At 42.0% G+C, this 27,738-nt stretch overlaps 2 protein-coding genes and 1 long non-coding RNA gene across 6 annotated transcripts in view; 2 read left to right on the top strand and 1 right to left on the bottom strand.

The window, feature by feature from the left end:
* PLEKHA1 (pleckstrin homology domain containing A1) overlaps positions 1 to 17,590 on the top strand; it is a 31,651-nt gene extending 14,061 nt beyond the window's left edge. For 2 of the 4 annotated variants that reach the window (XM_066554771.1, XM_066554772.1), the window contains exons 3-12: positions 1,161 to 1,217; positions 1,962 to 2,007; positions 3,424 to 3,521; positions 5,882 to 6,013; positions 6,843 to 6,986; positions 7,893 to 7,961; positions 10,060 to 10,124; positions 10,927 to 10,990; positions 11,718 to 11,807; positions 15,053 to 17,590. In XM_066554771.1, coding sequence (XP_066410868.1) covers positions 1,161 to 1,217; positions 1,962 to 2,007; positions 3,424 to 3,521; positions 5,882 to 6,013; positions 6,843 to 6,986; positions 7,893 to 7,961; positions 10,060 to 10,124; positions 10,927 to 10,990; positions 11,718 to 11,807; positions 15,053 to 15,367 — 1,080 coding nt within the window. In that variant the 3' untranslated portion in view covers positions 15,368 to 17,590. Of the gene's footprint in view, positions 1 to 1,160; positions 1,218 to 1,961; positions 2,008 to 3,423; positions 3,522 to 5,881; positions 6,014 to 6,842; positions 6,987 to 7,892; positions 7,962 to 10,059; positions 10,125 to 10,926; positions 10,991 to 11,717; positions 11,808 to 12,905; positions 12,977 to 15,052 lie in introns of all 4 variants that reach the window. The other 2 variants (XM_066554774.1, XM_066554775.1) reach the window with 2 other exon arrangements.
* A 4,014-nt stretch (positions 17,591 to 21,604) lies between these two features.
* LOC136559699 (uncharacterized) lies at positions 21,605 to 22,422 on the bottom strand. Its single transcript, XR_010784034.1, has 2 exons — positions 22,239 to 22,422; positions 21,605 to 21,838 (listed from the first exon to the last, which is right to left on the bottom strand). It is a non-coding gene; the product is annotated as an uncharacterized lncRNA (long non-coding RNA).
* Positions 22,423 to 23,197: 775 nt separating this feature from the next.
* Positions 23,198 to 27,738, top strand: part of HTRA1 (HtrA serine peptidase 1) — a 33,174-nt gene continuing 28,633 nt past the window's right edge. Inside the window, exon 1 of the mRNA XM_066554776.1 lies at positions 23,198 to 23,666. Within this exon, the coding sequence (XP_066410873.1) occupies positions 23,213 to 23,666 (454 nt within the window). The 5' untranslated portion in view covers positions 23,198 to 23,212. The remainder of the gene's footprint in view (positions 23,667 to 27,738) is intronic.

Here is a 27,738-nt window from a genome sequence, read left to right on the forward strand (position 1 = left end):
TAACCTTACGTGGTAGTGTGTGGTTTTCCTTGCATTACACATTGCTTTCCCTCAATAGAATCAGTCATTGAAAAGTAATTTTTAATGAACCCTGCAATTGCAGTCCAGCATGGATGGTGTATGAGTGAGGACAGCTTGTGTCCATTGGCATGGAGAGCAGCCTTTAGAAAAAAAAAAAGCTGCTTTTACAATGTGCCTGCATCCCTGTGTTTCCTAGCAGAGGCAAGAAGAGATAATTGCTGAAGGTTTGAGCACAGGATCCAGGTCAGCTGACAGCTGCCTGCCAGAAGAATATCCATGTACCCTTCTGCCAGGAGCAGCAGAGTTAAAAAGCATCAGTCTGCTGTTCAAAGGAACCAGCAAAAACAAAATGTAAATGAGGTGCAGCTCGATGGATGTGACTTGTGACTGAAGCATTTAGCAGTTCTCGCTGAGGAGAAAAAGAATTTCTGCAAGTAACACAGGCTTCAAACATTTGATCTGAGTGAAAAGAAGCAATTCAGGGCGTGTGGACAAAATCTTGAAGTGCTGTAGTAATTGCAGTTCCTCAGAAGTTTTAAGACTTAATGATATTTGCAGTGCACACCCAGGCCTAGGTTAGGCCTTTTATTTTACATGCACAAATGAAAGGGTTTCTTGCAAGAGAAGAAACTTCTTGATTTTCTTCCACTGCAGTAATTTTGAAGAACTGCAGAGTTCTTGTAACTATGTGAAGGCCTTCCTAAATCCCTGAAGTGAATGGAAAATATGTGAGATGGCCTTTGAAGTATCTGGCATAATAGATGAATGTCACTTCTTGTCCCTTCCTCCTGCCCTGGTCAAAGTACAAGAGACTCCAACATCTGTTAAGGAAAAAGTATTCTTTCCGGATTTCCTGGATGCAGAGCCACAAGAATCCTTTTTCCTCTAGTAAAATACATAAACCTCTGAAACAATTACTATTTGTATTGTTTCTAGCAGTCTTTCTGTTTTTAGTTAACAGATGTGTGTATAATAAACAAGTAGTTTAGATCCTGTTTCAAGCGTACATTGTGCATTGTCTATAAAAATATGTAGGATTTTCTTTTTGTTTGTGGCATTACTTGCTTTTTATGCATCAACACTGATTGTGGCATGAGAATAAACTAGTTTCACTTTGTAACATATGTGATTTGTTTCAGAATCTTCCCTCTGGATCTCCACCTGTTGGGGCCATTAAACTTACCTATATTTCAAAGGTGAGATAATTAATATGTGAGACACTCATTAAATTCTTGGTGGTAACTACCAAGGGCCTCAACTTCAGACAAATATAAATGCCACTTACTCCTTTTGCTTCTGTGATACTCCTGAACTAGAGAAGTGTTAAAACACTTCAATAGCTTCAGGTTAAAATAAGAACAGATTAATTACTGTGTTGTCTAAGTTTGTCTAGTGATTTCAAACAGCAGCTCTTTGTGCTCATAAAATTGACATTTCAGTTCTTTATGAGTATTCAATTTCCCATTAGTCTTGGCAAAAAGACAGGTCATTTATGAAGGGGAAGATGTCTTTGGGTGTGATACCTTGCAAGTAATAATTACTTGGAGTAGACAGGACAGAAAAATTTCTAAAATATATTTAGTCCTTCACACTGTGTGTACAGTTAGTTCTAAATATGTCTGAAAGGGAACTGTGAACTAAGAAGTTTCCATGGTTAAATTTGTAGCAGATACTGCATTAACAAATAAATGGAGAAAAATACTTTACCTTTTCTTGTCTTTCTGCTCATTTCTTGTTCTTCCTTTGCACTTTTTGTTGTCAATACTGCATCTTCCCATCTTCCTTTTTTGTCTTTCATTTTTGTTTTAGTTCTCTTTGTCATTATGCCTGAACCACCTTGCTGTGCTGCTAATCATTGAATTTACCCCCTTGAAACAGAATAAAACTTGTGATATCTGATGTGCATTTTGTGACATTTATAATTTTAATTTCCCTTCTAGGTTAGCGATGCAACGAAGCTGAGGCCAAAGGCAGAGTTCTGTTTTGGTGAGTTTGACTTGTGCTGTGTGCATCAGGTGCCTTCTTCAGACATTTGGAACAGGGATAATGTTCTGCAGTTCTGCTACCAGCTACAGCTGGGAGTGTTTAAAAAATACCTTGTATTCACTTTCTTCTTTAGTATGATGGAAATGTTGGCTTCCTCATAAGGTGTTTTTGTGTTTTTTCATATTGCAGCTTAATGAGGAGTAGGTGAGAGGTGTTTTTTCAGATGTCTGAAATTTTTGAGGCATTAATAAGTAATGACAGTTGTTTTCAGAAATGTGGTCTGCCTGTCAGCTGGGAAGACAAGAAATTTAACTATTGAAATCTGTTTTACTGATGAAAGAGTTGATTTAACTGATCTAAAAATACTCTCAGCCAATGCTCTTAAGTCAAATTTCAGCTTCTGTTGCTGCACAAAAAAAAAAAAATATTGGGGTGCCTTCTAGGTTTAAATTTGTTTAAAATTTACTGAAGCTTTAAATAATCCTAAAGCTCCTCCTGGTTTAGGCAAGTACCTGGTGTGTCAGTTCAGTGCCATCTACAGATTACAGATTCCTCTGCACATCTGTGCTTTGTCCTCAGCACTTGTAAAGTTTCTCCTGTCAGTGGGCCAGCTCTAAAACACCTTAGTGATCCAAGATGCTGGCTTAAATATCTCTAATTTATTAAAGAGTTTTCATACTTGGTAGAGGAAAAATACAAATTTACTGTCTTTATATTCAGATGGTTTTAATCACTGTAAAACCTATTTCAAGAATTAGCCATGATTTTTTTTTTTTTTTTGCTGTTACACTGAAATGTCTTTGTTCTTTTTGGATAAAGGATGCCAGGGGCTGTGAGGTAGAGATATAAACTCATTAAAATATGTTTCTCTGCCAAGTCACTAAAGTAAAATAATATTTGTGTTGTAGCTGTCTTAAAGTTGTTTGGTCCTGTGCATCATATACTTAGTAATTAATACTGATTTTCCCAGAAATTAAAAAAAAAAAATTAAAAAGTAAATCAGTGACCACAGTCATGTTTGTAATGTCACAAAGGATAACAGATTCTGGGCAGAGGATTAAAAGGAGGAATTGTAGAAGTCCCCAGGTATAAGACTTGTTGCATGGGGAAATTGAGAAAGAGGAAATGGAACTGTAGAATATTTTGATAAAATTCAAGACTTCATTTCTATGTCAGAAAAAATCAATTTTCAAAGTTTGTATCATGCCATTTAAGTGGAGAGCTTAAATTACTATTTTTTAGAATGAAGCAATCAAGTGGATTTATGTGCCTTAAGATGACTTCCTAAAACGAAACACAGCAGACCACTTAAATTCTTTAAATGGAATTTTCATCTGAATTCAAATATTTTCATAATGATATTAAGTTTGCTCTTAAATTTCAGTGTTGTTAACTTTTCATAATGGTTTTTAACAGTTATGAATGCAGGGATGAGAAAATACTTTCTACAAGCCAATGATCAGCAGGACCTAGTTGAATGGGTAAATGTTCTGAACAAAGCTACCAAAATCACAGTAAGTGGTTGAGTTGATCTTTAGCAGTGCTTTCAAATGGTGACTGTCTCAAGGTGCTTAAATGTAACCTTTGCCTCCAGTTTCTATCACCACAAACAAGTCTTGGCTTGACTTTGCAGTACTTGGAGAAACTGTAGAGAACTCCCCCTAAATTTGAGTTTAACTTTCTTTTTGGAAATTGGACAAAAGATTCTGTTTTTAATTACAGGTTAGGATTTTTTTTCTAATAATTTAAAATTAACTTTGCATACTTAATATTATTTGAAGTATCCAGCAAGCAATGAAAAGATACACATACTTTTACCTGCTGTCAAAATTTGGTATTTCTTAAACTATCACGAAAATATTGATCAAGCTCCAAAGGCTCTCTCCTTATTTTGAGTAACATCCATGCAAAGAAGCATTGATGGTTCTTCTGGTAAATGTTAAATTTCTTTTCTGGGTTGTACCAGGACAAGTTGTTATCTCATGATAGAAACCCCCACGTGTTATCTCAGTCTTTTCAGGAGGCAGAAGTTATGGTTTTATTTTCTCCAGTTTTGGGGAAGTGATGACAGTGAGCACTTCTGAGAGCACACCCCGACAAAGAAGGGGTTCTGAGCATGGGTGCACACTTTTGTGTTTGTTGTCAGTCACTTTCTCACTTTTGGGTTATCTGTGGATGTTTACATGAGTTCTTTGCACTGTTTTAATACAGCCCATTCTTTGCAGTTATAAAAATGCTACTGCTAATAAAAAATTTTAAAAAAACAGAAGCACAAAGCCTTCTCACTTGGGTTTTTCATAAAGAGGATGCACCACAACCAGGCCTGAGCTGTTCCCAGTTGAAGAAATTAAGTGAATAAATGAATAAATGATTGCATCAATTTAGAGTGATTGCTGTTTATCATCTGTTTAGCTTGCATTTGAGATGGCTGGTGAAATCATTAGTATTTTGTCTTTGAAGGAACAAGGCTTTGAACAGCTCGAGTACAGTATTAAGTAAAGCCCATTATTGAATCAAATAATTAAGATCACTCAATTATTTTAATATGAGCATTACTTGCTGCAGATTGTAATCCTCCAAGACTCATTGCATGTTTTAGTCCTCTTGAGTGCTGATAATGTCAGAATGACTGTGAGCCTCTGCAGCCTAGCACACTGTGTACCCGTTGTTGAGTGCTGGTTGAAAATGCCTTTGTGTGAGGAGGTGGCTGTGGGCTTGGTCTGCAGCATTTTCAGTAGGAGTCTGTGACAGCTGAAGCACTTGCCCACAAAGCTGTAGCTGCAAACCCTGCTTTGCAAAGGCTGAGGCTCACTTATCCTTCAGTGCTGGACTTGGCTGGGGATGGAGTCCCTGGCAGAGGGGTGGCCAGCAGGACACTGTCCTAGGCTGACATCTGCTCTCAGCACTGTCTGTACTTCCCTGCAGGCTGCATTTTGTAAAATGAGCACTCCTGGGCACAGGAACTTGAATCACAGACTATAAAGTAGCTTTGCTTTCTTGTCTAGATCAGTTCAGTTCCAAGTTCTGAATGTGTCACAGTCTTGGATGGACAATTTGTGTGTCCTTCTTTCTGAAGGAGTTTGGATGTCCTCTGTAAATACCCAGTAGGTTGCTGGGTGAGGTATTTGGGTGTGAGACTTGATCTCCTCTTGTTGAAGTCACTTCAGATGTGCTATGTTAATATTAGAGGTGAAGGAGATTAGAAATGAAAAAGGTCTTGTAGTCACTGCATTTCTTAGGTTAAACAAGTTTACTCAGGAGACTGAGTAAACTTTTTAGATCAAAACACTTAGAGGGAAATCAAATTCATGTGGAATTTTGATGCCCTTAGTTGCACATTTGAGAGAATTATCTAATAGTTACTGATAGTTAGGTAGGCAGGCTCACTTTGGCCAGAATTTAGCAATACATGTATGATTAATGGGGGCAGTAACACAATCTTCATGCCAAGTACATGTGAGGACAAATGTCACAGTGGTCAGACACCCTGTGTGACCAAAGTCCCAGTGTTTATGGCCTTGCTGTGCTGGCTCTGCAGGCACTGGGGCATCTCCACCACTTTCTTACTAAAACTGAAAGCAGCTGAAAAATAAAGAACCAGTTCTCAGTGCTTCGTGAAGATTCAGTGATGCACTTAATCTTCAAAGCTTGCAACTGATTTCATGCACTGAAATGTCTTTGTTGGCACCACTTTCCTCTGGAGCACTAAAGCATAGTCATTACAACAAATTTTTGTATAAGCCATTTTTAGCCTTTTACAGTTAGTGACCATTTGTTAAATCCTGCTGAAAATGCCTCAAAATTCTTGAGTAATGCTCAGGGCTTTTGGCTTTTCTTCATGAAACTGATGTCAATTCTCACATTCCAACTGCAGGTACCAAAGCAGTCTGATCCTCTCTGCCAAATGGATAATGCAAATCGTCAAGCTGAAAGCCCAGGTGGAAAGAAGCAAGTCTCTTACAGGACAGAAATTGTTGGTGGTGTTCCCATCATTACACCCACCCAGGTAACACCCTCCAAACAAGTGGGTTAATATTTGACACACAAAGATGTACTTTTATATGCACCTTTTATTATACTGAGTGGAGGTTCTGAGGATTTTATTCCCTTTATATAAGATTTTAAAGATTTGCTTGAGTACCGATTTTTTTTTTTGCTCACACATACCTGTTAGTATATTAATAATACTTTGTCTGTGTGAAATTAATTGTTGGTGTTAAGAGTGATGAAGTTCTGCCCCTTTAAGAGAAAAAAAGAGGAAGAAGTTGTAAGGAAAAGTGAGAAAAAAGTTTGAGAGGCTGGATAAGCTTATGGAAGTAGAATCTGTGCAGTGCTAAAGATAGAACTGAATCTCTTGCTGAAAGTTTCCTGAGATGAAAATAGTTACAGATTAGATGAATATCATGTAAATGATATGTATGCTCCCAAAATGCATTAAAAAAGGTGGTGAATTCTGTGTCTTGTAGTTCTAGAAATAACTTTTTGTTAGCTGTAGCCACCTCTAGTGTTTTGCCCATGTTACAAGTTTGCACTAAATACATGCATGAGTTTAAATCTGTACCATTTTTTTACTGAGTGTTTGTCAATATTATTTGAAAGTACTCAGCACATTCTTGGTTTAGTTTCTAAGAGCAGCTTGCAAGGACTCAGCCTTTGGGGAATCTCAGTTGTCTCTGGAAATCAGTTGGAATATTTTGTTCTTTCAATTTGGAAATGAGATTTGTGAGCATGGCATGACAAAGTTATTTCCTATTGTAACTACTATAGCTATGCCTTGACCTTTAGAAAAATAAAAAAACTTGAGAGTATTCTGAACTTTCCTGTGTTTTTTCTAGAAAGAAGAAGTCAGTGAGGGCAGTGAAGGGGCTGACAGGAATTATTTGAAGAGGTCACAAAGTCACCTTCCTTATTTTGCTGCTAAGCATCCCCCAGATAATGCCATTATCAAAGCTGGCTACTGTGTCAAACAAGGAGCAGTGGTAAGTATTATTAAAAACAAAAGGCAATTGACAGGGATTTTTTTACTACTGACAGTAATAAGGATTAATTAAAGATAAAATTTATCCTCTAGTAGCACTTAATTTTTATCTGTGCTACTTCCTTTCATGACTTTCTTTAGTGTTGTGTTGTTGAGGATATTTTAGAGAGGCAAAGTGTGTTCCCAGACTTGCATGTAATGGTTGGTGCATGCAGCTGGGAATTCTCCTGTTCTACATTCTGTAGAGATCCTTATTTTGCTTACTAAACCATCTAAATTGGGACAGAAGTCCAGTGCCTGCTTTTTAAATCAGTCAAATGTTTAGAAAAAGCTGATTTTGCAGTTCAGAGGAAGAATTGTGCATCTTATCAGACTTATTAACACAAGTGGAGCTGTTCATGAGATGCCTTGCTAGAAGAAGGAACAGATAGTTCAGATTAAGCAAGATATACATCTTTGAGTTCTCAGACTCTTTTTATCTTGGATTATGAAGCTTCCTTTTATGACATCCCTTTTTTAGTTAAAAATAAACTAGAAACCTGTGATGTATTGTCTTCCAGTTTTTCCCATAGAATAGTTCTGCTGCTGAGTTTCTACAGTTTGAATAAATCTTAGAAAATAGTAACTTTAAGAATTTTTAATTTTTTAAATTTTTTTCCAAAAAAATTATTAATTGGGCAAAGTAATCCATAATTATCTTGGGGACACTAAAGATGCAAAATTTGTTATTATAATAAACTATAATGAAAACACTATTCCAAATGAATAGTTAGGAATTGCACAATATTGTACTATAGATAAAAGCTAGAATGGTAACTATAATTCAATATATTCATAATACATTACATGTAAGTCTATTTTATTTTATATGTAAAATAAACAAATATTTATTATTTTCCCTTAACAGATGAAGAACTGGAAGAGAAGATACTTTCAATTAGATGAAAACACAATAGGATATTTCAAGTCTGAACTGGTAAGTTTCCAGTTCTGTGTTATTTTCCAGTGACAGTTACAAGGAATCTGCTTGTGTTTGAGAAATGTACTCTGCTGCTCCTGCAGCTCTTGAGCCTGTACTGTAATAACTTTTCATGACTGGAAAGAACAAAAAAATTAATGGGACAACTGTTCAATCTGTTTGGGAGCCTGCTCACAAAGAACAATAATAAAATCTACTCTGCACTCACCCTGATTCTTGTATTAGTACTTTGTCATTTTACACTCTTATAAAATTAATTGTGTTGTTGTAATAGCTGATCACTCTGAGAAAGACAAAACTAATCTTGCAATTCTTCATTTAAAGTTAGAATTATGCTTTATCATCCAGATGATGGGATCTTCTCCCACACATTTGTTTCATCAGGGCAGCCAAGATGGACAAAAACCTCTTGATTTTCTGTTCAACAGCAACATTTGCCGAGTTTCTTTTAGCTTCATGACCTTTCTTCTTCCTCTGTCACTCTTAAGTTTTTGGCTGATTTTGACCAGATGTTACATGCCTTCAGGTTTCATTTAAAAATTAAATGGCTGGTTCTGAAGACACGTAAATGTGGGATTCCTTTTTTGGTAAAACAGACTAAATGTAAGAAAATCTGTACCTAAGGAATGAAACCTGAGTTGTAGAGTATTATAAATTAAGGAGAATTGAGTTTACAGGCCAAACATAAGATGTAAAATGTCAAGAACCTAAATTTCAGGCTGTTTTTGAAGTTAACTTTGATTTCATTTCTAATGAGGGCATCTGCAGCAGTAGCAGGGGTTTGATCTTGCATCATTATCTTTGTTAAGCTGTCAGCAGAGCAGTTCTGACTCACTGCCTATAAGAAACCCTCTATTTTTATTTAAAAAACAAATCTGAGCTCAGATTGCTCACAAACAAGTTCTAACCCAGTGAAGAATTGTACTGTGGGAGAGTGGAATTGAAGGATGGTAGAAATACTCTCACTTCCCGTGTTTCATTGTGTTCCTTGAGCCTGTGCCAGTCCACAGGAGCACAGTGCAATACAGGCAATAGGAGACCCAGAAAATGATCATTTCTGAGCTGGGCTTCTCCCCCCAAGAGGTGTCTGTACTCCAGAGATGATCTTCACAGTTGATGTATTACTTTGAAAATGCATTTTAATGGATGATTGAATCTAAGAACAGCAGAGAAGAGATACAAGGAGCACTATAACTGAAAACATTGGGTTTTAAACTTTCTACATTTGATCTGCTAAAGAGCAAAATGATTAATGGAAACTGCTCTTGCAGCATGGTTACATTTGAGTGACATTTGCTGCTTGCTCAGCATAAATCTGCTAAGTATCTGTTACAGAAATGGTAGAGGAAGTCATTGCAGAGCTGAAAGCCTTTGTTTTATCTGGAAGTTGTAGCCAAGTGAAGCAATCCATTGTAACTTGGCCTAAAGAAATCACAGTAGGAGGTAAAATAAGTTGTTGCTTGTAGTTTACTGCAACAGCCACTAGAAAATAATAGTGTGTGTGATATTATGTTGTCATGGGAAAAGTGAAAGTGTTTCTGTTTGAATGTTCTCACTTTTTTCCTGTTGTGTGAAACTTTAACACTTACTTTTGTTATGGTAACAGAATTTCTTTGAGAGTACTTGCTCTTTTGCAGGTGTTGAGGACTGGTTTCTTTGTAGTACTTTAAATTGTATTAAGTGTAGGGTACTGTTAATCTCACTTAAAGCCATGTCATGCAGTCCAATTAACATAGCATCTTCTATGGTAGCATTTCATAGCAGATTAATGTAATCAAAATTTTAATGAAATGAGCTGCTTGAGGCCAGGGTCAGTTGTCTGCTCTGTTTAGGGGAAGAGGACAGCATGGTTCTCTTCATTATAGTATGGAATTAATGTTTTGGGAGGTTTTGCTACTTGATTTGCCCTCTTCTTCATTGCAAGTGCCATGGTTGGTTTAATACTTACAAAAGCAAGTGAAATTTTGGTTGACACCACTTTTTTCATACTGACTGCCTTGAAAGTCTCATTTATGTAAGACTACTGCTGTCCTGGCCTCTGGCTTTCTGTTCTAGTTATTAAATATGCTGTACTAAAACATGTTTCTTTTTACAGGAAAAGGAACCTCTCAGGGTTATACCACTTAAGGAGGTCCATAAAGTTCAGGAATGCAAACAGAGGTGAGGAGGGAAGCACTGATGTCATTACATGGGATGGAATTGCCTGCTTGGTCATGACCAGGCTGAACTTTGGAGAAGTTCAATAACTTCACTCGATGTGTGCATGTGGGATGTTCCTTCTTTATGGGACAGCACATTGTTTTGTGCATTAAATGGGTTTTGAGGGTTCTGTATTAATGTGTGTTTCAAACTTGCAAATTGGCAAAAGGGCGGAACAAGGGAATATCATGGAACCAAGAGTTAGAGATATGTGGGTGCTGTCTGGTCTGAGGCAGCAATTTCAGGAGTCTCTACTCTGCTTAGATAATCTCTAAACCTTTAGAGGACATTAACACGTGTTAAAAGGATGAATCTGGCTGAGAACACTCTTCACCCTCCTGTTTCCCTCCTACCAAATGGCAATACACTAAAGAATATTTGCTTTTGTAGCACTTAAAAGATACTGATTTTTCTGTTTCTTCTTTAGCAGACTACTTATAGAAATTTGACTAGAATGATAAATATTTTTTAACCTAACATATGATTTAGAATGTTCCAATTAAAAATGTATGATTAAAATATATTTTAGACTTAATGTTATATGATTTTAAATGTTCCAATTAAAAGTACATGTGCCACTGGTAAACTAAAGAGTCCTAGGGCTAAAATTAGTAAAAAAATAGTAAAAAAACCAGTAGAGTGATAAAGAAATGCAAAAGTCAGGCCAGCAAATGCTCTGATTCTCTGCCAGTTCTACAGTCTTGTTAAAATACAGTGGGAAAGTTGTACTTGCTTTTGAAGTATTTTTGTATTTCATTTGCAGTGATATAATGATGAGAGACAATCTCTTTGAAATTGTAACAACTTCTCGAACCTTTTATGTGCAGGTAATTTCTTTTTTTAAACTTTGGCAAACCCAAGAGACTGCCAGAGTCAAATACACTTAAAAAGTGAAATAGCAGCACTTCTTCACTTTGACCATGGCATGATTTTTGGGGGGAATGTGATCTTCAGGATATTTTATTTACTGCTTTATATAGTGGTATACATTTTATAACTTCAGAGTAAGAAATGTCTGGGTTAAGAAATAAAGTCTGCTGTGACCGTGTTCACAGGGGTCCGAGGATGAGGGAAGAGACGAGGATCTGACTCCATGTTTCAGAAGGCTTGATTTATTATTTATTATATATATTCTATTAAAACTATACTAAAAGAATAGAAGAAAGGATTTCATCAGAAGGATAGCTAAGAATAGAAAAAGAAAGAATGATAACAAAGGCTTGTGGCTCGGACAGAGTCCAAGATAGCTGGACTGTGATTGTCCATTAATTAGAAACAACTAACATGGGCCAATCACAGATCCACCTGTTGCACTCCACAGCAGCAGGTAATCATTGTTTACATTTTGTTCCTGAGGTCTCTCAGCTTCTCAGGAGAAAAAATCCTAAGGAAAGGATTTTTCATAGAAGATGTCTGTGACAGTCCGCCTGTAAGAAATGAGGTCCCCCTGTGTTTCAGCAGCACACTGAGCAGCAGGGTTAGCTTGTGCTGCAGGTGGTGGGGCAGTGGGCAGGCTGAGGCTGCTGTTGACCATGGTGTTGTTGTTGGCTGCAGGCAGACAGCCCCGAGGACATGCACAGCTGGATCAAGGCCATTTCTGGGGCCATCGTGGCGCAGCGGGGACCGGGCAGATCGGCGGCTTCCGTACGTCACCCTGCGCCTCAGAGGGGCTGCCACTAGCTCCTGTTCACTTGTGCCACTCAGTCCTGCCTCTTCCTTCTGCCTTCCCTCTCTCCTGTCCTGTAGTAACACGGCCTCTTTGCATGAACTGTCAAACATCAAACACTTTGTGGTTTTAATTGAGCACTTTTTCTAGTCCTACCTGTGACTTTCTGTGCCTTGTTTGTCTTGAACATGTAGATAATGTAGTGCTAACCTGGAGAAGTCCAGTATGATCTGTCACTATTACTACTTTGGGAGTTAAATTAAAACTTTCTAATTCCTGTGAGGTGTTTCTGCTAATTGCTGTGTTTTGCAATCAAATGACAATATCCGAATTTCTTTGTAGCAACTCTCACTGCTAAATTGTCATTCTCTATTGCTGATAGTTTATTGTATATAAATTTAAACTAAGAGATCTATGCTCACACAAATTAGTTCTTGCTGTTGCAAGTGCAGTGAGAACAGCATCTTGCAGTACTGAAGTGGGGCACTGTGACAAGTGTTAATATTTCTGAAGCCACGTGGATGCCAGCATTTCATACCTACTAGCATTTCAACTGTATTAGTTGTTTAGCACAAAGCTTATTAACTTGTGGAAAGTAGAGGGAGTTACTCTGGTGTCACAGTGTCTCCAAGTATGCCCAGATGTAGCACCAGGAATACTTCACAGTTCAGGTATTGCATGCTGTGTTTTTCTATCTCTGGGATGTTTTGTAATAAACTGGATATATCATTACCCCCATAATCTGAAATGTAATAATTCAAACCTGGTTTTTGATTACAAATTTGCATTGATACCATGTTTCTGGTAACTCAGCCTAAGCTCTCCACCAATTTTTCATAGCTCCTTCATGCTTTTAAATAAAACTTCCTGATATAAATTTTCTCTTTGTGGGGGCAATGAAAACACGCAGGTAACTTTTCTTTCTGTATGCTTTTTTCCCTGTGTGTTTTTTTTTTTTTCCTTGTGGGGCTAACTGAGCAATGTAGCTATGACTGTCAGCATCACTTCTTGTTCCCTGTGTTGTCCTCTCTCCCAAGTCCAGGTGACTCTAATCTTAGCTTTGCACTGTGTTCCAGATGCGGCAGGCCAGAAGGCTGTCGAATCCTTGTATACAGAGGTATACATCAAGAACTGGTGAATGCAGCACGTATGTGGGCTCTCATGGAAACTCGCCTTCTTAACAGAGGGCTAGGACTAGACACTAATTTGCACTATAAAACAAACTAAAAAATAATGCTACCTGTTGTCATTACCATTACTGAAAACTAACTCATCAATAATATCGTTCACTCACAGGTTTGCACTGTTTTTTCTTGCTTTTGAAATGATTGGAAATGAAAAACACCAAAACCGCTGCTTATACGTCAAAGCACAGTAAATACTTAACCATGAGTGATGTCACTTTAATAGGAAAGCACTAAAGCTAATTTGCATGAGAGTTCATATTTCCACTTTACTTTACATTTGTTTTGAAACTGCGCCAAAATGAGATTAAATGGAAGCTGCCCACAAACTAATACAGATGAGTGCACACAGGACATGCACGTTGTAACTCTAGGGTTTAGAAGGGTCTAAAGTAGCCTGATCTGCATGGCTTATGAGATCTCTGCATGAAATGATTAGTTCAAACATAGAAGCATTATACAATAATGTATAATCAATACCCTGTTCAAAGCAGGGCACCTTAGGAGTAGTGCAGCAGCACAGTCTCTTAACTGTGAAATTGCAGCCAGTGTGGGTAGTAAAATCTGAGCATCCTTCAGGGCAGCTTAGGAAATATTCAGAGATCTTGTCTTAATATCCCTTTTGTCCTATTTGGTGAAGTAAAATTATTAATAGTAGGAACAGTAGATAAACCAGTGACTCATAAGTTCTCCTAAATCAAACTTTTTTCCTTAAGTGGAATATCAAGTCAGGTATGAAATAAGGCAATGTAAATGATGTGAAATACTTTAGTGAAATTGAACACCAAACTCAAGTCCAAAAAAAAGTTGCACAGGTTCATCCAATAACATTAAGCTCATTTATAAAAAGAAATATGGTAGTACTTGGCAAAATCCATTTTCACTAAATTTATTAATTCATATGTCATGAGAATGTCATAACATTCTAAAAGAAGCTTAAAAAACTACAGTGGAAAAAAATAAGTATTTAATTTAGGATTTATATTTGCATCTTGGACACACATCTGTGATGGGTTTGGGGTTTATTTTTTTTGCTAACAAATGTGCTTGAGAAATGCCTTGATTTGTGTGTGCACATGGGCTGGCAGATTCCTTTAGTTCCTGGACTAACACTGGTGATGGCAGAACTGGCAGCAGCTGCAGTTCCTAATGCACACACAGTTCACTGCAACATTACACAGCATTTGGAACAGAGCATTTCAAACCCAGCACTGCTCAGGGATTTGAGACATCCTGACAGAACTCATGGATGCAGTGCAGAGCCCAGGGAACTTCTTGTTCCTGTTCAGGAGGTCAGGCTATCCCAGGACATCCAAATGGCATTCCATGCCTGCTCTTCAGACAACTAAATCATTCCTGGGTAGTCTGGAGACTTGTTTTTGTCAGTAAGTAAATGGTGGAAGATATTTTAATAGTTATGTAAAGGTCAGCAGAATAATGATAATAAACACAAAACAATAACTTGCATGGAGGGAGTAGCTTAAGTATCAGTTTCTTTCTAGGTCATTAACTTTGGAAATTTTTATATAGCCTTGATAGCTTAAAATTTTTGTTTGGTCCTTGTGAGAAATTGGGAAGACTTAGTGCTCCAAGAACAGGGAACAGTAAAATGTGCATTGCTTCAGGATCCAGGAGATGAGTGCTTGATGATATGAATAGGTCTGAATATGTTTTTCCTTTGGAAAGATGTGACTTTCAGTGGCCTTTAAAGTGTGCATCTCCAAGAGGTTATTTAACATCTTAGTAAAATGAGGAGCCTAAATTGCTGGACTAAAGTCTACAGAGCTGCTGTGCTTGATTTAAGAATTTCATTTCATTGAATGCAGCAGCTGATGTTGCTGTGAGCTCACACTCAGTAAAGCAGAGCCTCACAAAGCACCTGCCTCCTGCTGCCGTGGCTGATGCTTCGCTTTGTGTATTTTCTGTCTCGATATTTGTATTCATTTTTTTTTTTTTTTTCTCATGAGTGTGAAATCTGAAACTGCATCTTTCCAATGTGCCATCAGCCACTTCATCTGACAATTCCCTTCTTTTTCCAGGAGCATCCCGAACCTTCTGCCGAGCCCGGCCATGCTGTCCGTGCAGCCAGCTCACATTCCACAGCCCCTCACGGCAGCCCTCTGGCCCCAGCCTCTCACCCCAAACCCCCTGCCTTGGAGAAACGAGGATTTCACGAATCTTTTACCAAGGCCAAGCCAAGGAGCTACAAGATCCAGGCTGTCGCTCCAAGAGAATCAACTTCCAAAGTGACTGACCGGGGTCCCTGGGAACCCCGGAGCAAAAATGGCACTCAGGAACAGGATCCTGGCCTTGTGGATCTGGATGATGCAAGCCTTCCAGTTAGTGATGTGTAGGGATGGAAGCGTTTGGAGAATGATCCATTTGTTCGGTCCTTTAATTTCCTTGCTTGGACTTTGAACCAAAGAAAATTCCAGGAATGAGAACAAAAAAAAAAACCACAAAAAAATACAAACCGGAGCACTGCTGTTATATATATGTGTGTGTGTGTTCCTGTGCACACATGGGTATATATAATGTGTTTGTGTGTTGCCTTTCAGCTGAGGGTCAGAGATGGACCTTAGGCATTTTCTCAAAGCCTGATAGTAAATCACTTACTAGGGAGGGGCCAAACTGCACAGTTTAGGAAAAAAAATCAACCCAAAATGCATTAAACAAACAAAAAAAGTACTTCTGCAAGTAAGCAAGGTACCAGCAACTTCTGATTCCTAATCTGGCAGGTTTACTAAATTTGCAACTAATGCTCTATTTTGGAGAACTTGTTGCCAACAAATGTGATTATTTAATTTCATCTTAAACTACAGTAAGATTTTAGGCATATATGAGAATTTTTTCTCTCCGTGACTTCCAGATACCAGGAAATGCACAAAATGTTTCTTCTGTTCTTTAAGATCAACAGTGTCAACTGATTTGTTATCAGAACAAGAATTCTGAACTCCCTTGGAATTCTAGTTATGGTGCTGTAAAATTTCCACTAAAATAATATTTTGAATAGTCAGCCTATTTTTGATGCACTCCTAAAGGTGGGTTATAACTTTTTGCACATTTGGATTTCCACGGACTGCATGTATTGGTGTTTTGGAGGGGGGGAGAAGAGAATTTGGACTTTGGAATTTGGACACTTTAGATCTTTTTAACTAAGTAGGGTTTATGTTGTGTTACATTAGGCTTTGCAGCAATTATGTTTTCTTAAATGTTTAAGTGTATCGTTTGGTTACTGTTTTGAGAATGATTTCCTTCCCAGTGCTTTGTGAGCAGTTCTTGTTTCTGTATTGATCAGTGGAAGAGCTCCTTTAGTTGTGTTGTTATTGGTACTGAACTGTTCCTAGTCCTGCAGTCTTGGCCTATAACTTTTGGTGCACTAAGAATCTGAAGTGCCTGTGTTTTCTCTCACATTGTTGAAACACTTTTGGGTTAGTGATGTACACAGACCATTCTTACTGGGTTTGAGTGTTGGCTTGGAGTTGCTCTGGATAGCATAGCTTGAAACAGCTCTTTAAATCAAGATTTATGCCAGGGGTACCAGTGTTCTGGTGTTGCACCCACTGCTGTGCAATATGTGTTCTTAAAAAAGTGAGTATTTGTTGTTTGTGTACATTGTGTTATGGGGCATCAGTGATGCCAGCGAGGAGAACCTTTACATTTCAAGTACTGGATTAGGTGGTGTGTACTTTTCATCATTTTTGGAAAAAAACCATTTGCTTTAATCCCAACCCCACAAATATCTCATGCTGCTGCTTACTGTGATCCAGTTGTCCATTTTGTGAGACTTCCTTTGTCTGCTGGAACCTAAGATACATATCAGGCAAGTCCATCTTCTCTCCAACTTCCAAACTGACTTCCTGCTTGAGAGATTTGGATGGCTTTACTACAGCAATTTATTGATCCCAGGACAGAATAATTGGTGTCATATAAGAATGGAATATAATGAAATTCAAAACCTTAAATTATATCAGCACCTTCTTTTGGTTTTGGTTTATTTTTTTTTTATCCATAAGCTAACTAACCACTGTCTTAAGGCAGTGGTGTCTGTAAATTACTGGTTTTGTTTGACTTTAGATATATGTGAAAACTAGCACAGAATTGGAAATTACTGTAAATGTCTGTACTAGTATTGTAGGTTTTAATTTCTATAAAAAGAAACCATTAGCTCTTTAAAAGCTTATTTTTTCACAAGTACATTCTGTGTGGAAGACACTTTGCATTGTAATATTTTTACTGTAGTCTAACATCTGAAATCACTTGCTCTGGTACAGCTTTCACACTGCATGGTCATTTTATTGTATTTTGGTATTGGCAAATTTACACATTGGGTGGAGGTAAAGCAGCTCCATTATGGGACTTACAAAAAGAGGGGAAAAAGAGAAAAATGAAAAAAGAAATGAACTACTGTTGTAGTTCAGTAGCATAGGGAAATATTTGTGGTTGGTCACTGTCAGGGTCTCCTATTTATCAGTACTTTTATAAATCTATGAAAATTGTTAAATTATTTTAGAAACAGTGCTGTAAATATGTCACATTTAAATTGTCAATAAATCAGTTTGGGTAACTTAAAATAACATCTGGTTGAGTTTCTTTGCACCATGACAAGTATTTAATCAGAGCAATACATTCTTTTTCAGCATGTAAGAGATCAGATTCTCCTTCATCCGGCCATAGCATCTCTAATTCTTCAAATCTAATCAGGTTGTGTAGCCTAAGAATGAAATTGAGCAGACTGAGCTGATTTTCTTGTGCTAATCTCAGTTTCTTTTGTGGAAGTTTTACATGTTATGCAAGGGATATTGATTAAGAAAACATTGTAACATGGATTTTTCTGTCTTTACACGGATGGATCAGAAGGGTTCTCTCTCAGGGGCGCTTCCCTGAAATGCAGACTGGCCCCAGTTACCCAGATTCCACTGCCACCACCTGGCTGTGCACTCTGCCCCTTCACTGAAGAGGAAATCAAATTATTCTGTATGACCACAGCTTTAAACTCACTGTGTTAAAATAAAATACTGAAAATGGAACTGCTGCCTGCAGTGCACGTTCCTGGGGGCAGCTGCTGAGGGGTGATGTGTTAGGATACAGTTTAATAAATGGAATATTCCTTAACCTTGTGGAATATCAGGATGTCAGCACCACCTAGGGGTCACACTCCAGCTTTAAAAATCAAGTCTAGTACTAATTTGCTTTTAAAGTGTATTTCATACTTAAAAGCTGATCTGGAGACTCCAGTTGTTAAGTCACTGGGCTGTTCCAGGTTGGGGGTTTTTTTTGTTATTGTTGTTATTTTTGCTAATATTTTTTTAGGTTTTACAGTAAGTATTATAATGGATGGAGAAATTAGAGTGCAACTAAAATGGACACTCTGAAGGTGTGGAAGAGAAATATTACTGTCTTTTTAACAATTCCATTTTAAATAGAGGTGAGAGGGAAGAAATGAAAGATGGGGAAATACTGGATAGGGAATTTCAGTCTAAAAGTTGAAATGAAAGCAGTGAAGCTCTCTGTGCCATGTGTAGCTTTACCTTTTAAGTTTCATTTAACGTCTTAATAGTCATCTGAACTTTGCAGAACAGCCTTCAAATCATTTGATGCTCCAAGCCAGTGAGCTGTTAAAGCCCTGCTGAGGTGAGGTGAAATAGTGAAATACTGAATGCAGCTCTCTGGAGAACTGAAACCTGAATCCTGCCCTGGGAGCTGTTTCTGCCTGGATTTTTCGCTTGAGATTTTCGGTGCAACCTCTGAGGAAAAGAAACTGGTGCTCATTTGTGAAGGCACTACTAATGGCCTAGCAGTTGTTGAACGCTGCCCTTCAAAGTGTCACTTTTGACACTGTCATTAGGGATTTGCATTTCAAACGAGGGGAATTTTGCATATCAGGATGCGCAATGAACGCATCCTGCAAGAATTTAAACCACTCTGCATTCGGGACACTTGAGTCACCTCTGCTCTCAAGGGATACTGATAAAAAACCCCCCTGGGGAAGAAAAGGTAACACGGATTTTTCTGTCTTTACACGGGTGGATCAGAAGGCTTCTCTGAAATCCAGCCTGGCCCCCAGATTCCACTGTCCCACCTGGCTGTGCACTGTGCCCCTTCAGAGGGGTGGCATTTCCTGGGACAGTGGGTATTTTTTCCCTATAAATGACCAAGTTTCAGGGCTGTTTCACAGCCTGCAGTGTCCTACGTGCGCTCCTGCTGGTAGCTCTGCCCTCCGCCAGGGAGGAAATGCCGCCTGACCGCAAAGACACGCTCGCTGCAGATCAGCAATTGTTCCTTGGGGCAGGTCGCTTGGCTCCGTGTCAGCCTTTACAAAAGACACCCTGATGGTTCGTTTCGTTTGTAAATTATGCCAGCAGTTAATGCTTGTCGAGCACCAGGGCTAGATTATATCAGGGAAAGAACGTGGAGTTTTCAATTCCCTGGTTTGAAGCCATTCACTTTCAAAGCAGTGGCTTTTTTTTTTTTCTGTATGCAGCAATGAATGTAGTTTTTACAAAGGTTTTGCTTCTTCTTTAAGTTTTTGTAAGATTTCTCTTGTTATGTTAAAGTGGAGAAATCCTGGGTTTTTGGGAGGTGGGAGTAGCGTTGTTACAATTTTTCCCCCGAAAATCTGAGAGGAAGCCATTAAGGCATGCAGCAAAATAATGATAATAATGAAGCAAACAGAATAAAGCCGGGAAAAGTTTCTGCCAAGTCCAAGATGTTGGAGTTTGCTCAGACTATCAGCATTCCAAACTTCCCAAAGCTCCTTCATGCTCTTTTCTGGCCGGGACCCTTCAAGACTCAGACTTTACCCTTTTTTCCCTGGCCAAGCGTGCCCTTTTTTCATCCCTTTCTTGCTCCCCCCTTTCCGTGTGTGCCCAGGTGCTCCCAGGCTCACATTGCAGGGCAGGGCAAGCTGGCACAGCATCCCTGGATCCCTGACAGCAGTGCCCACACTTCCATCCCTCTAGGGGAATTTCTGCTGTGTGATCTCTAGGTGGAGCCTCCTATCAGCCAGTTCCGTGTGAAAAGTAGGAGATATTTTACCTCTGAGGCTCGGGAGCGTGTTTTTCAGACCACATTTTTGGCCTTTCTGGTGTTAATGTCTGCTGTTCTGTATCAGGTGGAGGAGAAATAATAATTGCTGTTTGTGCGGCACCTCTCAGGTCTAAGGCACTTCTGCACAGATCAGGTAGACAATTAACAAATCTATTTTTCAGTGAGCTAATTTATTAACCTCCCCAAAGACTTAGCTTGGTTATTCTGGAAAGCAAGATGTTTATATTCAGATTTTGTGCACCTACGTAACAACTATAAAATTAATATCGTAAAATATTGTGTTTTAATACTCAATAGAAGATTTACATTCTTACCAAGAAGAGTTTGGAGCTGATAGTGCTGGCTGATGTGTTAAAAATACAATTGTACACCTTTGCTCTCTAGAACAACCACTATCAAAGGTGAAGATAAAAAGAGACACAACCTTCCATGGAGAGAGGATGGCAGAACCTGGAGCTTTCCCACTCTGGGTAGTTTTATCCTGCCTGTGGAGATAAGGCTGCAGTGGCTTTGAGCAGTAAATTACCTGACCACAGCAATGTGAGAGGAGAGCAGAGAGCCTTTCTCGGCTGGGGAGGGTGAAACCCCACAGTAATTCACTTATCTTGAGTATTTTGTTCCTGCTTCCAAATAGGAGTTTCTGAGATCTTTCCTGAACCCCTTGTGGGGGTTTTTTTGGCGTTTTTTTTTTTTCCTTTGGTTTGGATTTTTTGCTGTTTGTTTGTTTATTTTTGTATAAATGGTTTGGGTTTTTTTGTTTGGTGGGGGTTGTTGTTTGTTTCTTTCTTTCCTGCTAAAAGCTCATCAGCTTTCGGTAAAGACTTATCTTTAAAAGGCACAAAACCCAAACCAAACAAAAAAATCCACAAAGCTGTCGATAAGCAATGGATAATTAATTACTTGGAAACATTTTGCCATGATATCTATCCATATATACATACATGGATATATGTATCCCCCATATATATGGGGGGGGTATATATATATGTATGCATATGTACATACATTTAAAAGATTTTTAACTTGTTAATATTTTTGAGCTTTTTCTTAAGACTTGTTAACACAAATGATTTTAATATTAAGACAATTTTCTATGAATTGTTCGATTTTACTGCTTGGATCACTTCTGAAATCAGGGGATTCTCCTGAAATCGCTTTTCTTGCTGAGTACAGAAGTTACTGGAAAACTGCAGATATAAAGAGTTCACACTGGAATTTTAACTGGGAACACTGGAATATACTTGGTTTCCAAGCTTCGGGTACTAACCAACAGTTTAATAAGTTTTGCACAAGTTTTTATGGTGTTTCCTGGAACAACTGGAATTCTGGTGCTTGCAAAGCTCAAATGGGTCGTTGCTAAATTTTTCTTAGGAGAAAATATTTTTAAATGTGTTAATGTAGTTGCTGACAAGTTCAACTCCTTGGTTGCAGCTCATCGAACAGTTAACAGCATTTCCTCTCACCTAATGGGTTGTAAAGTTCATTAGCTGCTTGGTTATCGGCGCCTGATAAAGGTACACTGAAATAATTATAGATTGAGAGTCAGTTCAAAAGTTTAATCGCCTTGTAATTAAAAAAAAAAAAAATTGGCTTTGCTTAATTTCCAGCTCTGTTAAACCGCTCCCTCTCAGCTTTGGCAGGGATGCCCTGTCCCTCGGAGGGCACTTGGTTGTAATTAAACCTCCTTGTATGTGCCCGAAGAGCAGATGGCAGAGAGGCCGCTGTCCATAGGTTCTGGCCGGTGCCCAGCTGCCGGATGAATGGGATCAGCCTGCCTGAGATAGTGGAAAACTCCTTTTTTCTTTTTCTTTTTTTTTCCCTATTATTATTTCGGTTGATTAACCTTCTGCTAATTGCTGGTATCCCCCTCGTCCTGCGGCTCTGAGCGTGTCGGGCGAGGCGCGGGGCCGAGCAGAAGGCTCGGGAGCATCCTTCCTCCCATGCCTTCCTCCCATGCCTTCCTCCCATCCCTGGGGTACCGGCCAGCGCCTCCCGCGCCCTTCCCAGCCGGGGGTCTCACGGGAATACCGGCCATTCCCGGCGGGGAGTTGATATTGCTATAAACTACCTGATATTTGCGTACATTTCCATAGAATGGATTCATCCCTTCACTCCTTCCACCGACCCCGCGCTCCCCCCATCCCCTTATCAGCCGGAAGCTTTATCGGCGCTTACTTCGGATTGTTTTCCTGTAATTCCCGAGGTGGGGGAAGCGTTCACATCCCCCTCCCCTGGTTCACAGGAGCGCCTTATCAGCCTTTCCCCCGATCTTCATCATTGCCGGCCGCGATTTCGGTGCTTTCACCGCCGAGATTTCCCGCAGCGCCGGACCTCCGGCTGTCCCGGGGGGATGTCTCTGTCCCGGGGGGATGTCTCTGTCCCGGGGGGATCTCTCTGTCCCGAGGGGATGTCTCTGTCCCGTGGGGGGGGATCCCTCTGTCCCGGGGGGGGGGGATCCCTCTGTCCCGGGGGGGGGGGATCCCTCTGTCCCGGGGGGGGATCTCTCTGTCCCGGGGGGATCTCTCTGTCCCGGGAGGAGGTGTCGCTGTCCCGGGGGTGATGTCTCTGTCCCGAGGGGGATGTCGCTGTCTGACATGTTAAAAAAAACCAATTCTACGCCTTTCCTCTCTAGAACAACCACTATTAAAGGTGGAGATACAAAGAGACACAACCTTCCATGGAGAGAGGATGACAGAACCTCCAGCTTTCCCACTGTGGGTAGTTTTTCCCCTCGGAGTGTCTCTGTCCCGGGGGGCTGTCTCTGTCCCGGGGGGCTGTCTCTGTCCCGGGGGGCTGTCGCTGTCCCGGGGGATATCTCTGTCCCGGGGGGATATCTCTGTCCCGGGGGGCTGTCGCTGTCCCGGGGGGGCTGTCGCTGTCCCGGGGGGCTGTCGCTGTCCCGGGGAGGGTGTCTCTGTCCCGGGGGGCTGTCGTTGTCCCGGGGGGGATATCTCTGTCCCGGGGGGCTGTCTCTGTCCCGAGGGATGTCGCTGTCCCGAGGGATGTCGCTGTCCCGGGGGGGCGGTGTGGGGGTGTCCCATCCCGGGGGGGGCCGTGCCGCGGTCCGGTCCCGCCCCGCCGCCTCTCCCTTAAAGCGGCCGCCCGGCCCCCGGCGCTCTCACCGCGCTCGCCGCCCCGGAGCCGCCGCGATGCCGCTGCTGCGGGGCTGGACGCTGCTGCTGGCGGCCCTGCTGCCCTCGGCGCTGCCGTCGCTGCTGGCCGCGGTGCCGCCCGCCTGCCCCGAGCGCTGCGATCGCTCTCGCTGCCCGGCGCTGCCCGCAGCCTGTCCCGGCGGGCCCGTGCCCGACGCCTGCGGCTGCTGCCGCGTGTGCGGGGCCGAGGAGGGCGAGGCGTGCGGGGGCGCGGGGCCGCCCTGCGGAGAGGGGCTGCAGTGCGTGCTGCCGCCCGGAGCCGTGCCCGCCTCGGCCACCGTGCGCAAGCGGGCGGCCGCGGGGCGCTGCCAGTGCACCAGCAGCGAGCCCGTGTGCGGCAGCGATGCGGTCACCTACGCCAGCCACTGCCAGCTGCGGGCCGCCAGCCGCCGGGCGGAGCGCCTCCGGCAGCCGCCCATCATCGCCATCCAGCGCGGAGCCTGCGGGCAGGGTGAGGATGCGCGGGGGGATGCGCGGGGGGATGACCCGGAGTGCGGGGGATGCGCGGAGGTTCGGCCCCGGCATCCTCATGCCCGGCCGGGATGCGGTTCCCCAGGAGGAGCCGGAGATGGGGCTCGGCCGCGGCTCAGCCCGGCCGCTCCAGCTCAGCGAGACACCGGTTTGGCAGCGGCTGCCAAGTGCAGGGGGGTGAAAAACACCGTACCCGATTTAAACTTGTCTCCCACCCCGAGGGGTGATGCCCGGCCCGAAACTGGGGGAAACTGGTGCAAAGCCTGAGCAGCGGAGCCCAGCAAAGTTCGGAGGAATAAGTCGAGCGCGCTCCCGTCCCGGCGCTTTGTCACAGGGAAATGCCCCGGGGAGTAAAGGCAGGAATGCAGGAGCCGCTCGGATGTGATGGAGCAAAGGGGTGGGCAGAGCAGGCTGCTGCCTGCCTTGGCCCGGCTTAGCAGACGCGCTCTGATTAATAAAAGACTTGCTGGAAAGGGAGAAACCTGTTAACAGCGTGTTAAGCTCAGCCTAGAGTTTTGTGTTTGTTTTTGTTGGGTTTTTTGAGGATGGAGATGGACGCCGATAAGTAACAACGCGTGGCGTTTCTCCTTCAGCATTCTTTAGTAGTCAGACCCAATGTAATGTGAGTGAGTACTCAGTGCAGGACGGATACAAATTATTTGTAAACGGTGTAAAGAGGCATTGCCGGGTTAGGAAACGGTGTCGGAGCAGCCCGGAGAAGTGTTCGGTGCGGCAGGAGCGGTGGGTGCAGGATGTGACACCGAGCGGGGCAAAGCCGAGCTGGGATAAGCAGGGGATGATCGTCACAAGATGCAGCCCCTATTACGGGCTGGATTAAACACCCTAAGCCGAGGCTCTGTATCCCTTCCAAGCCGTTCAGCACCATTAGGGGGTAACGTGTAAAAATTAGCATGAATTAAGCCTTTATTTCTAGAGTAGTAGTCGCTTTTCAGTAAGTCAGCGCTGTTTTAGCGAGGATTAATTATTTTGGTATAAGTCGTATAATTTCTGGACGTCCTTTTCTTTCAAACGCATCTTTTTCTGCACTTGGCCATCATCTCTTCAACAGAAAAACATCCTGAGGTATAGAGGCTGTGTGTTCAGCCTACAGATCAGGCTCACAGCTCTGGTGTCAACACAATCAATTTTTTGTACCCCTGGTTGTCCCCTCGGTGTCAGAGCTGTGTTGTGGCACGTTGCTGGCATTTGCTGTCGCTGGAGACAATCAAACTTTTCACCCCACAGTTTCCTGATGCCCAGTGTAAGACAATGCCTTGTGATTTTTATTCTCGATTCATGAAACCAATATTGTTTTCTCAGACTTTTCTGCTGAACGTTTGCAGAATTGGGGCTGTGTTTGAGCTGGGAGCAATACGTGCCTCTGGTGGGGGGTACAGAAAATGCACGGGCTGTACAGAGTCCCTGTCTGGGAAAGCTCTGCTGTTGTGGATCCATCAGGAGCAATTCCAGACAATCATTTTGCCCTGTTGCACCTCTGGAACAAAAAGAAAGTGCTAGAGAAGCCAACCAGCAGCACATGTCTATCCCTGGATGAGAGCAAACATTGCTACCAGCAAAGCTTTTTTTTCATATGTAGAGAACCTGAGATAAAAAGGGATGGAGAGTTGGCTGTAAAGTGCTTGAATTGATGTTTTGAAAAAGCATTACCTAATGTTTGGCTCCTTAATGTACTTAATTTTTAATTTTATTTTGAGTTCATCATCAGGAGTGCTTTTTCTACCTAAAGACTGAGTTATCTCAAGCCATTTTTTTCATAGTAACACACCCACGTAAATAATTCGGTCAATACGATGTAACAGCCTTGGGAAGCAAAGGAATGGGAACATAGAGAAAGTGTTTGGAAAGGGCTTTTTGTTGTTGTTTTTAAACTTCACACTATTTCAGTAGCTGGTCAAGTACAGTGCTGTGTATATTGCTTAAAATAAAGTAAAACTTTCTGTCATTTTCAATTTTCATCTCCTACAGTCTGCTTCCAGTGCTGATCCGTGATTCCCAGGGAATGTCTTCAAATACCAGCAGTGTTTAGAGGGAAGCAGTAGAGGCAGGAGCAGGTTGCTGTGGGCCTGTGTGCAGAAGGGGGATGATTCCCTATGCAAAATGAGCCTTAAAAAACTCCAGCCCTTCCCAGCAGTGTCCAGCTGTGCTGTGGCAGCATAACCCGTGCCACCCCTCCTGCTGTGCCCCAGCCTGGGCAGGGCTCCTGAGCTGCAGCTGCCACTAAAGAAATCTTCCCTCTCCATCAGAGGATGCTCAGGCTGCAGAGCCCGTGCTGCTGCAGCTCTGTGTGTGCTGATACCAAATACAAAATACAAAATTCCCTTTCCATCAGAGGATGCTCAGGCTGCAGAGCCCGTGCTGCTGCAGCTCTGTGTGTGCTGATACCAAATACAAAATACAAAATTCCCTCTCCATTAGAGGATGCTCAGGCCTGCAGAGCCCGTGCTGCTGCAGCTCTGTGTGTGCTGATACCAAACACAGAGGCACAGAGAGAGGTGAATGTCCCCTGGGCAGAAGCTGTGGCTGTTGTCAGAGCATCCCACGCCCAGGAGCGAGGTCACTGCCACGAGACCTCGATGTTCAGTGGTGAGGTTCAGCATGCTGGGAGGATGTTTTCTTTTTCTTCTGCAAATATTTTTTGGTGGCCTTAAATCCCTCCTGCTGACCAAGGGAAGAGGGCTCAGCACACAACTTCAACCAGGCTTTATTCCCTTCCTCGTTTTTCCCACAAGTGCTGGCAGGCGTTTTGGGACAGTGTGCCCTCCTCTCCACACTGTAAAATAGAAACTAACCTGGATTTGTCCTTTCCTCATTAACCCAAGGAAGGAGAACATTCCTTGTGGTTGCCCTCCATTTCTAACTACTTTCTGCCTGGTTTTATATGTTTTCATATTTTCATTTGGTTTGCCATGTCTAATGTGGTATCTCAGTGAGCTCAGCAGCCCTCAGCTCACTGGCATCTGTCACAGGTGGCTCTGACATCTGCCCCAGGCGTGCTCTCACCATGATGTCACATCTGGGGTTTGATGGGAGCTCTCATGGCTTGCATTAAGCAGGACATTGCAGCTGGACTGCCTGAGGAGAAGGCAGAGGTGAGGGGTTGCTCAGTCTAGAAAGCTGTGTACCACTGAGATACAGGCTTTGCTACTCCATCACCTGATTTCACATTCTACAGACAGCGAAGGGAAAGCAAAAAAAAAAAAAATTAAATCACTCAGTTTCTTGCAAAGTGCCTGACTTTGTGTTTTGAAATGCACCAGGCATCCAAGTGTCTCAGTGTCATTATCTGGCAGGAGAAAAGGACCTCTGTGGTCAACAACCCATTTGTCATTAACTGAGTCCTTCTAGAGCAGCCTAAGAGTGAGCTGAGGGCACAGGGGATGGGCAGGAGAGGGACCTGCCTGAGTCCCTGTGCCTGAATCCCTGTGCCTGGCACTGCTCAGCCTGGCAGGAAGGGGTGGATAACCAGGGCAGGGAGAGAAACTCAGCTGGGAAACCTGTGAAGGTTGGGAGCCCTGCCAGATATTTATCAAGAGGGAAGCTGGTACTGTTGTTATGAACAAGGCTTTCAGCTGCTTCCCTGAAGATAATAACAGGCGCAGGATGGTGGTTTTATTATTGTTATTTGTGTGCTGAAGAAGTGTTGGGAGACTTTGGCAGGTTACTTGGCACGTGCCAAGTCTATTAAAAATGACCCAGGAGGAGCAGGATTTTGGGGTCTGAGCGCACAAATGGCTATTCCAGTGCTGCTAAATGTCATCTCCTCCCTCAGCTGCTGTTTGGGTGGTCTGAACACCATTCTTTTCCAACTTCTCAGTCTATTTTGCAGCAGCAGGAGAAGGGAGGGAAGGAGGGAGGGAATGAAGAGGCAGCTGAAGGCAGTGGAAATAAATAGCAACATCTTTCCAGAAGAGAACCAATTCCCAAGTGTGGGATTAAAAAGCTTTTCCAAAGCCAAGTATTCAGCTCGGAGAGGAGGCAACTGTAAGAAGTGGTTTGTCAGAAGCAGCTCACCTTTTCTCCTCTGCACATCC

Source organism: Molothrus aeneus, chromosome 8 (assembly GCF_037042795.1).
Source record: "Molothrus aeneus isolate 106 chromosome 8, BPBGC_Maene_1.0, whole genome shotgun sequence".
Taxonomy (NCBI): domain Eukaryota; kingdom Metazoa; phylum Chordata; class Aves; order Passeriformes; family Icteridae; genus Molothrus; species Molothrus aeneus.